General features: G+C 36.6%; 1 protein-coding gene across 12 annotated transcripts in view; it reads left to right on the top strand.

Annotated features, from left to right (window-relative positions):
* Positions 1 to 12,252, top strand: part of CLASP2 (cytoplasmic linker associated protein 2) — a 145,997-nt gene that overhangs the window by 86,781 nt on the left and 46,964 nt on the right. For 6 of the 12 annotated variants that reach the window (XM_050970778.1, XM_050970777.1, XM_050970769.1 and 3 more), the window contains 5 exons: positions 326 to 493; positions 3,128 to 3,183; positions 4,608 to 4,778; positions 8,090 to 8,113; positions 10,877 to 10,894. In XM_050970778.1, the coding sequence (XP_050826735.1) occupies positions 326 to 493; positions 3,128 to 3,183; positions 4,608 to 4,778; positions 8,090 to 8,113; positions 10,877 to 10,894 (437 nt within the window). The remainder of the gene's footprint in view (positions 1 to 325; positions 494 to 3,127; positions 3,184 to 4,607; positions 4,779 to 8,089; positions 8,114 to 10,876; positions 10,895 to 12,252) is intronic. The other 6 variants (XM_050970774.1, XM_050970772.1, XM_050970780.1 and 3 more) reach the window with 3 other exon arrangements.

Genomic DNA, 12,252 nt, shown 5'->3' with positions numbered 1-12,252 from the left:
GTTAGAAAGGTTGATATTGCTGCATAATCATTATAATCCCATTAATTAAATCTTTAAACAACTGCAGCACTTTGGGAAGACCAGAAAACAATTCTTTTTGCTTCCCCACACAACTGGTGAGTGAATGTGAGACATTCAGAGGATAGACTTAAGTTATTTTGAAAAGATTAATTCAGTCCATGCAGCTGACTTGATGAGCATTGCTGTGTGCTTTACATACTCTCAGTTCCTTTCACTCCTATCCATGGTTCATTCTGTAATCTTTACTTCCTGACTCCACCCTTTAAATACTGAGCATTTACGCGTGGTTATTCTTTTTTTGCAGGGCTTATCTGGGTCTTAGAAATCACTTTCCTAGTGAAGCTGAGACTCTATACAATTCTCTGGAACCACCCTATCAAAGAAGCCTTCAGACCTACTTGAAGAATTCTGGCAGTATAGCATCTCTCCCTCAGTCAGACAGATCATCCTCCAGCTCACAGGAGAGCCTCAAGTAAGAGACACTTCACTGTTTCTGAGCCAAGAAACAAACACAGTTTCTCAAAGGCAAATTATCCAGATTCCTGTTGAGTACAGAAAAGCTGCAGTTTTATTTTGTGACTTCTAATTTTTTTAATTAAAATATCTTCTCTGGTGTTTTGTTATATGGCAGTGTTACCCCAGCAAGGTGCAAAGTACAGACAGTCTTTAACTGGATACTAGGATGCTGTATTCATAATAGCTTTCCTTAACAGCTGCTTTAAACACCAAAATATCTTCAAGCATCATATTGATGTCCAGCATTCTGATGTTCTGAATAGGTCTAGAAAAGCTGTAATGGTGTAATTCCTTTATCATGTCTTTTCACTGGCAAGCATGAAAAAGGAATGTCAACAGTGAGATTTGTTGGAGATTGGTTTGTTTTTTTCTCCCTGTCTTCACAGTACTGAATATGTATTAGCAGTATTTCATAGCTCTGCCACTTACTACAGGGTGAGTCTGCTGCAGTCAGTGATGTATTAAAATACATAGACAATCTTGAGCTGAATAAATTAAAGCTTTCTTAGGTACCAATAGTAAAAGAAATCTACTGGCTTTTTAGCGGAAATGTGTGAAGTAGTAGTAGAAGCAGTATGTGGCCATTTTTGTCTTTGAAGCTAGAAAGCTTCTCAAAGTATTTCAACCTTTTAATATTTCAGATCTTAATTGACAAAACCAGAGAGCTTCTCTGCTCACTTGTTGCTTGAAGGCAAAGACTGCTTCTCACATATGGGAATTCACTTTTTTTTTGGGGGGGGCTAATTCCTTAAATACCAGAGGTTTACCTTTCCTATGATACTTGTAATTATAAAAAAATGTTTAAAAATTAATTGTCTGTGATGCAATCAATTGCCAGCATTTTATTTTCCACAAATGTTTATTCAAAGATAAACATTTAAATATTCTTGTTAAAATTAATCTGTTCCCCATCTGAAAATAAAAGTGCTGTTAATGAGTTACTGGTAATATACTGTTAAAAACTAAATTACAGGGAAATTAGAATCTTAAAATACTCTTAAATCTTCAAATGTTGCTTTCCATGTTGCAAGATGTGTAAGTGCTAAAGTACAGGAAGGGAGGGGTAAAATAAGAAATGAAAAGAATAGGTGATGATATTGGAATTCATGAAATTTTAATTAATTTATTACAAACTTCATATTCAGATGGATGTTTGTTACCCAAAATTTTATTTCTGGCTTTTACTATAGTGAATGCTGAATTCCCCCTGTATAGGCTAAATTAGGAAATATGGGTATGGTTTCCTAGAAGTCTGATCCTCTGTGATTTTTGACCTTCTGAACTTACATCTCATACAGATCATTAATCCAGAATTTTTTTAGAGAAGATGGAGGAATGAGAGAGAAATGTGCTAACTTCTGCCTACTTGTATGAAACTGTTTACATAAAATGTCATTTGCAGTAGATTGTGGCAGTTGTCTGGGAATTTTGTTTGGAGCAAGTTGTAAGGTCAGGAGCTCTACCTCAGCCTCCTCACCTTACTTGAGGCAAAGTACCTTCAAAACACTAGTTGGTCATGTCAGAAAAGCAGGTTTCTTCAGAGCAAGCTGCAAACACGTATTCTTCTGTGAAGATTTAGGTTATGGTGTTGACCTCTATATTACTGCTGAGTGCCTGAGCTAATAACTGGCGTAAATACACAGTATGAGGCATCTCTTTTCTCTCTACTTTTAGGTTTAAAATTAAAGGAATTGTTTTTACTAAAGCTGAGACACTGAAATTTGGCTGAAATTGGGCTTGAAATTTGACTGTTGATGAAATACTCAACTATTTCATCAAATACAAACTTTCCCCATCAGACATTTAACCAATGAATATTATCCAATGAATATGCTATTATGTTTTCTTCTACCAGTCCTTTTCATTTCCCTGGTCTCTCCAGCTGCATTTTACCCTTCCAAACAGGCCAAAGGATGGGCTCACAATTAAACTTGAATAGACTGGAAGATTGTGCTTCAGTAACTACTTGTTTTTGCAGTGAGAACAAAATGAAGGCAAAACATAGAGGAAAAGACATGGGATTTTTCTTCTTCTATAAGTTATGGGAGCCTCTACATTCCAACAGGGGAAATGGAGTCTAGCTGCTTGGAAACATCAGCATTTCCTTTTTTAATTTGTAACTCGATTCTTGAGACATCTGGGACTGGAGGAGGCTTATGAGTTGGACACCTGTTTTTCTTGTTTCTGCAGACACCACTTCACATAATGTCTCTCACAAATAAAACTTTTTCAGTATCTCCCACTGTTCTTGTTTGATGGCTGATGTCTAAGATCAGCCCTGTGGTTAAAACCTTGTACTGACTACCTTAAATGTTTCTGTGACCTAGTCTGGAATGCCTGAACTTTGTTAGCAAAGTGTGCCTGTCAGTAGCTGAAGGATTAGTGCTTTCTGATAAGGATGTAGTTTTATAAAATGTAAGGGAAAAGATAATTCTGGTTTTCTTAACCATTTTCTGTTTAAAGTATTTATCTAAAAAATATGGTGAGAAGGTTGAAGGGGAGAAAAGAACAGAAATTTTTTTTTTGCTCTTTTATTTTTTATTTTTACATCTGATACATGAGACTTACTGGATTTATTGACTTTTTTCAGTCGGCCTCTGTCATCTAAATGGTCTGCAGCCAGCCCAGCAAGTATTGCAGGCAGAGGTAAGGTGGTGGTAATATAGTGCAGTGCATAGTTATTGTTCTTCGTGTTCTATGAATTAAAAGTTCTAAACGCAGCTTAAAAATTTACTGTATCAGCATTTACCTCGCTTCCTAGATTAATAATGGTATATGTCACTACAAACTGTACCTGGAGCTCAGATTGCCTCACACTCACTTCACATTTTATGTAGTTTCAGTTGTTTCAATTATAAGACATAATTCATTATGAATTTTGAATTCATTGATCCGCTGTCCTGGAGTTTTGTCATGGAACAGTCATTCTCAAAGAAACAAAACATTATTCTTTGGTCTGTTCATGGTTATGCCTATGGCAATTAGAAATTAAAGACTCACTCTCTCTTTCATCTGTTCCCATGTAGCTGTTGCTCTTTATAAATAAATAAAGAACAGCAGCCAAATGGCATATTTGTAATTCAAAGAGTTTAATTATGTGTTTAGTTTTTGGAATTTAATAACTTCAGTCTCTTTTCCCATAATGTCTTAGTAACTTCTTGAGAGTAAATCATTGAGCAGCTTTTTTACAAATGGAGTGTAATTTAAGAATGGATACTGAAACTGATCAGGGGAGTCAAGTTTAGAAGACCTAAAACAGTGGTTAAAATTAAGCAAATAGTTAAAATTCAGTAAATAACAGAAAGTGAATACAAAAATGCTAAAGATTAGATGTCCTATAGGACACAAAACAACACAAGCGCACACACTGCTGCTTTCAAGGTGAAAAAAAAGGGAAGTTTATTTCCTGACTCCAACATTTATAGATTTCCAAAAGTGACAGTGGATTGGAGGGTGAAAGTACCTCTTCTCCAATGACTCTGGACAAACCAAGTCTATCAAATTTCTCTTCTTGTATAAAAGAATGCAAAACAATATTTACAGAAAGTGTGTGAGAAAGTTTGCTACAAGAATGTAAACATCAGAAGGCTTAGAAAATCTTAAACAATCAGAGCGACAATTAAACCCTAAAACATATCAAGAGTACACATTCAGCTCACCTTAGCTGAAATGTGGGAATATTTTTCTTCCTTCAGTATCTCAAGGAAGGATGTGAATTTTCTTACAGTTGTGAATCATTCAATAATGTAATAAATCACATGAAGGTTCAGAATTAGGTCATTTGTGCTACAGTGGGAACAGACAGTTGGCATTAAATAATGCTAAAATTTCATGCTGAATGGAGATAAATACTGCTGTCACACAAATTGTTTCTATATGCCATTCATGGCAAGACCAGGTCTAGTTTGCTTTTTAATCTCAGTAATTTTTGGTTTAATACTAGTTTTTTAAATAGTTTTTCGTGCTTTCTTCAAAGCACGGTGTGGTAATAGAAGATGCTACTCTCTTAAATATCATTAATTTTATTTAATATCGACTCCTTTTTTTTTTTTCTTCCCCTTTTCTGGTAGTTCCAGGCAGCAGCAGGGGCGTCCCAAGCCCAGGCACCCTGCAGAGGTCTCGCAGTGACATCGACGTGAACGCTGCGGCGGGCGCCAAGGCCCGCCATGCTGCTGGACAGACAGCTGGAGCTGGGCGCCTCTCCGCAGCCGGGCTGCCCCCGGGGTCCTACGCCTCCCTAGGTAAGAGGAGCACCTCTGCGCTGCTCTAAGAGGTCTTTGTGATTTTCTTGATCAAAAAGTTACAGTGCAGTCCTCCTGTATTTGAAAAGCAGTCATCGTTGTTAGTAGCACTGGAGTGTGGCAAAAGAGCAGGTGTTCTGAAGTAAGTTGCAAACTTTCCTACATGGTTAATTTTTCTTGTGCTGGAAGAATGCCAATGCAAAGAATGTGTCCATACTATGCTCTCTGAATGTCTTAATGTAGAATTAATGTTAAGTGTTGGAAGGAGTGGTACCTTTACTTAACAGCACGTGGTGATCATGCCTTTTTTTGTTAACAAAAGTAACAGGGAAGTAAGTGTGAGAGCTCTTGATATTCCATTTTTCACAGTTCTTCAGGTATTCTGTAAGAGTGCTGAAGAGATCCCTGGCAGTCAGAGGTGGCTTCTTCATGAAATAGAGAAGTGTTTTACACAACAACTTGCTACTTTGAGTTCATAATTTCTTCCTAAGGGCATTGATGGAACTATGTGTATGCTTTACCTAGCTGACGGTCTCCACTGATATTTGCTGTTAGACTTAGGAAGTGCTACAAGTGGTAAGAGTGCAGAAAAGTAATTGGTAATTGTAGTGGTAGTGTAGGTGCTAGAACATCCATGAAGTGTCAATAGTAAAGGACTATGAAGGAGGTTTTTTTCTAAATATTTATCTTACCAGTGCTGTAGGGATAACAGTGAGGAAAGAGAGGTTCAGTGTTCACGAAACTGTTTTTTTCTTCTCAGCTTCTGTGCCAGCTAGACCACCAAGGAGAGACATGTTAGTATGGCTATCGGTGATCACAGGAGGCAAAGACACTGTATAGTTCTTCTGATTTGGATTGTGTTTGGGCAGTTGTTAGCATCCATGTAGGCTGTGGTTTACAAAGGTTTTAGTTGTGCTTTTTAAAATCAGAACTTAAGTTTAAAGCTACCTAAAATTACTTGATTCTTTTTGTCATCCGGGCCCGCTTGAAGTGCTGTGAACGGCATTGATTTTAGTGTAAATTTAAAGAGTGAGCAATCCTGAACTAAAAGCAATACTTGGTATTTGGAATAGCAGTTTTGGATGTGGGCTCCCTCTGCTGACCACAGTGGGGGCAGCAGAGCCTGCTGGGTTGCAGGTAGACACCGACATGAGGCTGCTTGGTGGAGGCTACAGACTGGTTGTTCCTCAGGGAAATGATGGATGCCCCATCCCTGACAGTGTTCAGCACTAGGCTTGGAGGAAACCACTCCAGTGGAAGGTGTTCCTGTCCACAGTAAGGGGGTTGGTGCTTGGTGGTCCCTTTAAGGTCCCTTCCAACTCAAACTGTTCTATAATCCTGGAACTGTGAGTTCCTTCTAACTTAATGTCTGAAAGGCTGAAAGATGTGGGATGATAATTTTCCAAGATCAGAGTATTGTCTGGTGTGTTTTGATGTGCAAAAAAACATGTTTTGAACCTCAGTCAAAGCTGGCATTCAGAGAAGTAAAAGTGGCACAGAGCATGGTGACAGAGGGAAAAGAAAAGTCAAATGAAAATCAGAGAGATCCTGCTCTGTTAATGTCTTCTTTATGCTGCTCAAATGAAGGGACTATATTGTCTTAAGACTTTCACAGAAAATTATCTCTTGATTGGAGTATTGGTTTGCTTTTACAACTTTAAAAGCAATATCTGATTCATGCCAAGAATTTTGTAAGCAAGGGTTGAGAAGGGCACAGAGGTTTCCAGTGAAGTAAACAGTGGTGGATTTAGCAGGAAAGTAACAGAAATAGCTTATTCTCTTTGTAATGTATTGATTGGATGAGTGAGGATTGGGGGAGAGGAATAATAAGCAATAAATCCAGGTCCTATTCATTTGAAGGATTTGAGTTGCTGGATAGCTTTGCCTAGCTAGTAGAGGCACTCACTTGTGGAGAACAGTGTGATGTCATTTGAAATGGCAAAATAAGACAATACTGGCGAAGTACAATGAAAGTCAAATCCTAGTGCCGACAGTGAAAGGGCAGTGGTGAAAGGGCAAGGAGACCAAGGTTGCTTTGCAGTCACGTAAAAGCAGTACTGCTTGACTGATCTTGGCTCAATCTCCTAGCAGTTTTTTCACTGTGGTAAGGTAATTTGAAGGATACATACTATGTAGACAGTGTCTGTTGCTTGTTGTGGATTAGCTTCAAAATATTGTTTACTCTTTGTTTTCAAAAGGTAACCCTTAAATGAATGGAGTGCAAATCCAAGCAAGTGCCATGTTTCAGATAATGGGCTACTTTGTAAAGTTCTTTCTTCTGTTCATTTTAAGGGATTTATTTATAGTAGCCCAAATATGGAAAGTTAAATGACAGAACTATCAAGTTAATGCTGACCATGGTCTGAAAAGGCCTAAGCAATGTTACTTTATTTCTGTAGTGCTTTCCACTTCCTTTAGGTGTTGCAGTCAATACCAAAATAAATGACATTGTGTCCTAGAGCTGGAATTTATTTTCAGCCTGGCTTGCAGAGAAATATCTACCTTTTGCTTACACAGCTACCAAATTTCAAGCCTTAGAAGGCCAGAAGCTTATAAGCATAGTAATCCATAATTGTGTTCACCCATCTCTTCCCTTTTTCATTATTAATACAAGAACTCTTGCTTATTTATGATTTATTATAACACTATGCTAGAAGCAGGAGGATACTCTCTAGTTATTATAAATGTTGACTATCTTTGACATTCTTGAGTATTAATGTCCTTGTTGAGGAGGCCTGAGCTGTAATTATATGTCTTGTGCTAAATATTTTAATTTTGATTGTTACTGTCAGAATATTTCTGCCCTACCTTCCAGCTGAACTGGTAAATATTTAATGCTTTTAAAACAGAGTGAAACTTTCTCTCATTTGTCCTCTGTCTTAATTGTGCTGTTTTTTTCCCTCCTGTCCCTTACCCCAGGTGGGGCTTCATACTCAGAAGCACATTTCATAAGAAATAGAAATATATGGTTCATTAATGATATAAATATGTCCTGATGCTTCAGTAACTGTATACACCAAGAATGAAACCATTTATAAATGTTTTCCTGTATGGGTTTTCTCAAATTTGGGAAATACAGAATCAATATCACTATGCAGGGTACTTGTACTCTCTTCTGTAATTTTGTGCCTTGCACTGAGCAAAACCGACTTTGCTTAAGTTAGCTTATACATGCATTAATTAGATAAACATGTCTGCTGTATTTAATATTAATGTATTTTCCTCAATTAATGTTTTATGACTCTGCTGTGAACACCTTTATTCTAACACACTAAGTTTTCCATGTTTCTTTGCCTGCTTTTTCAACAAAGAGGATACTTCTGACAAGATGGATGGTAAGAAATTATTTAGTCTGTCCTCTAATTCTATTAAATATCTAATAAAGTGTCTTTTATGTAAAAGTATTGGTGTTTAATATATTTGTCCATTAACAAATTACTATGCTGTTTCCATTAACACCTATGTAATCTTGATGTCTTATGTGCTATTGCTGTATTTGCCAATTTTGTGAATGTTTGGTCTGTGTCAGCAACAGAAACATTATCAGAAATCTGACATTACCCCTCTTTTTTAAAGAAACTCTGTTAATTACAGAGCAGTTTTGTAATTGTTACATGTTGATTTTAACTAGTTAAATACATGCATTTGAAATTAATCTAGTTCCACTTGATTCCGTAGTTTTACATGTGAATTCAATTTTTTTGACTTAGCAGAACAGCAGTGGGAGAGATGAACATGCTTGACCACTTAAGTATGAAAAAAGGCAAAAAACCCAAAAAAATCTCCTATATAAAAATTTAGACTTGCTACATAATTTTAAGTGCTTCTAAATTCTGTAGTAAAATGTAATTCTATTTAAAAAATCATTTATGAAGAAGCCCTGGCTGTTAGAATCACATATCAAGTATCCCACATAAGTTTTAGCACTCGCTTTTGATTTTGATTAATTCACTCTGTTACGAACACATAGAGGGACTGCAAAGCAGTTGAGCATCAAGCTTCTCATAGCAATTGTCTGTTTCAGGTGTGTGCAAATAATGCTTCTCATATAATAAACTGACAGTCCCACCCTGCTGCTTGGTGATTGTAGTTCTAATTTACTGCTTGGGAGCACTTAACAAGCCCTAAATAAGTTTGCTGCTTACTTAATATTTTATGGGATGTATTTATTAACTGTGCATGTTTGGAAGAATTAGTAGCTTATTGGAAGCAAATGTACCTCATAGAAATGAAAAAAGTAAGAAACTAGATCTCTAAATCATAATCCTGAATAATTTCAAAACAGATGCTTCTTGAAAGAATTGGAGCTGGTTTTGAGCACTAAAGATGTCAATACTAGTTTAATAAAATGAGGAGTGTTTGTATAGGATAGTAGAGTTTGTATTGCTTATTTCCACGTTACATTTCTTTAGGCTATAGTAGGCTTTACTTGTAGCTGTTTGTTTATAGCTGTTATTTATAGCAAATCTTGAGCTTTGGACATTGTCACCAGAAATAAAGGTTCTTAGGGCCATGTAGGCTTTTTCTTTTGTTCTGTCCAGAAGTCACAACTAATACGTTGCACATTTCTGTTTAAAGCAGCAAGGGAAGTGCTATACAATTGATCAGAGTTAACAGTTGGGGTTTTGTTCTAGAAGCTGTCTCTAGAAACGATCTACAAGATGGAATGAAAACAGCTCAGCTGTCCAGCTGTAGTTGTATGATACAGCTGTTCTGATCTAACCACCACCAGGAGGAACTAATAATTTTCCCTGTGCCCACTAACCTTTACCATGTATTTTTTATCTCTTCTTTTGTTAGCACCTTGTGATATTCCATTATTGATGACTGTAGGCGAACAAACTCCATAAAACGGATTTCATAAAAGTGACTAATACTCTGTTCTTTAGCTTTTGGAGCTGCCAGTGAACCTTTAGCCATCCAGACCAGGTGGTAGCACAAGGTTGAGGGGAACGAGAAACAGAACCACCCCTTTTAGGAGCTTTGAGGAGTCTGTTAGCCTGTCTTAGGTGTTGCATAGGATCTGCCTTCCAAGATCCATCTCTGCAAGACTGTTGGATTTGGAGAGATAGCTCAGGGTTTGGGGGGTTTGGTTTTTTGCTTGGTTTTGAGTTTTTGCAAACTGGCAAATTTTCACTTGGTACTTTGAGGCACTCCTACCTACATATTACTGTAACTGATTTTTGGGAAGAAGCATTGAATACACTGAACTAGTTTTTTAGAGGGAGTTTTTAAAAATAGTTCTGTGAAGATATTGTAACATGAGAAAACTTTCCCAGCAAGTCTAGCTGTGTTCAGGCTAGCCAAAAACACTACCAGATGTTTTCATCGTTGTAGTTTTCTTGCAGGGCAAAAATGGTAGAGGGTGAAAATAAAAATGGAAATACCCTTTGATTTTTTTTTTTAGGGGTATTTAACATTTTTATCATTACTAGTATGCATTTTATTCTGTAATAAGATGTGTTTCAGAGGAACTTAGAGGAAGGACTGCTGATGAGGAGGGGTCCCATCAGTTCGTAGGTACTGATGGGAGAAAGCCTTATCTGACTCTCACGTTACCAAAAATCAAGCCTTGTTAAGCTCAGCATACTTGTCCGAGTGTGATCTGATTTCAGCAAGCTCATATTCCTTCCATGTCTCTGAGCAAGACTTGGTCTTGAGAGTAATCACAGGCTTAATTCAGAGAAATCCTACTGCTGGCAGTTCCTATCAAATTATCACTGTCCAGTGTGAGAAACACTGTCTCTGTGTTTTTCTCTGAGGTTATGTATAACAGTATGTTTCATATTTCCAGGAGAGCTTGCATTACAGTATTTTTAATGTCTGTTTTGATCTATATATGTAATTTTTTGACTGATCTCATAGGTGTAATTTTCTTCTATTGAACTTTTTGTGGTTTGAAAGGCAGTGATGTGCATTTTGTTCTTGTAAATTGCTCTCAGTGTAGTATGGATATTTTCTTGATTATTTTACTTCAGTTATGGAGTTACAACATAAAAGCTTTAGCTCTCAAGATTTCCAAGATTAATCTCAAAAAGAAACTTCAAAGACATGGTTATGTATGGAATATCATGTATTTTATTATTTTTTCTGTTTAGGAACAGCTTCTGAAGATGGTAAGAAACTACTTTGTTAGACTAGCTAATATTTTCAGCTTTGTATTTTCATTGATACAAATGAAGCTTTAAAAGTAGAACTTGGTATTTCTCGGGCTTTGTGGAGGTTCATAACAAAAATGGGCTTATGGGCTAACAGCTTATGCATTTAATACTTGGTTGTTATATACTATTTTTAAAATTCTTTTGCTTTTAATTCTCAGTTACTCATCTGCAGTCTTAAGTACCATTGCTTAGCATTTCTACTGTGAAAATACAGGGGCTTTATAATTTTGCGTTCATTTTTTAAAGCAAGTCTTGTCACAGAATATTTCATCAAGTGTGTTCATGCTCTGGGAAGCAGGTGCTACTATTACTCATCTCTGTGAGACTTGGAAGTTAATTTTCTATCTGTAATTAGCATTTAAACCTGCCATTAGTGAATGGATGTAGAGGCTCCAAATGAGTTAACAGTTCATTTAACTCACAGACACAAACTGGTTTATTTTACATTGATAAAACTGAAACAGGTTCCAGGTGATACTTTAACTTAGTATTGAAATAGTGGCACTCTGTATTCCTAGGTTTTGGGCCAAATTCTGAATGCAGTTACATGCCTTGCAGTCTCACAGCTCTCAAATGCCATTGCACGGGGATAACTAGTAGAGTTTGGACTAGTTAATCTAACTGTTCTTGCTAAGCCTATTGTTTTAGTGAATAACCTCCTTTATCCTGATTCTCTTTCTATAGACTCTCATCTGTGGCTATTCCCTCTACTTGGATTAATAATATTAACTTGGTTGATCTCCAAATTCTGCTGTGGAAAGCCTAAGGAGGCTAGAATTAAATAACAGTCTATGTACTTAATTCTTTTAGATCAAATATTAACTCAGCATCTCTAGAAAATATTTTAATCATGCTGTGTTTAAAAGTGTTGAGCTTGTTGAGCTAGATCCACCCTGTACAGACTTTTTGGTGTTTGTTCTTGCAGCTTAGAAGAATTATGATTAGCATGAGTTTGGTTTTGATTTAGTTTTTCTCTTGTTTGAGAGGTTGGCTTGGGAAATGTAGTATACAACACCACTATTTTCTTTTATGAACAGTCTTTCAGATAGCTATAATTCAGACAACTGGGATCTTCCTTTCTTCTGTAATTTCTTTGTATATGCTGGATGTTACAAGGAACATGGCTAGCAATGCAGAAAGCTTTGAGCAAACCCAAGAGAATTTGCCATTTGGCATTCTAGAGAAAAGTGAATCTCTTGTTTCATTTGTAGATACTTAGTTTAATGTGTCTCTTGCTTGGCTTTCCTGTCTAGTGAGGAGAGTAGTATTTCTTTATATCATGTTGTCATGAGAAGTACTTAAATGCATTTAGT

This window comes from Serinus canaria, chromosome 2 (genome assembly GCF_022539315.1).
Source record: "Serinus canaria isolate serCan28SL12 chromosome 2, serCan2020, whole genome shotgun sequence".
NCBI lineage: Eukaryota > Metazoa > Chordata > Aves > Passeriformes > Fringillidae > Serinus > Serinus canaria.
The sequence above is the reverse complement of the archived record's forward strand: the minus strand, read 5'-3'. Positions and strand labels throughout refer to the sequence as shown.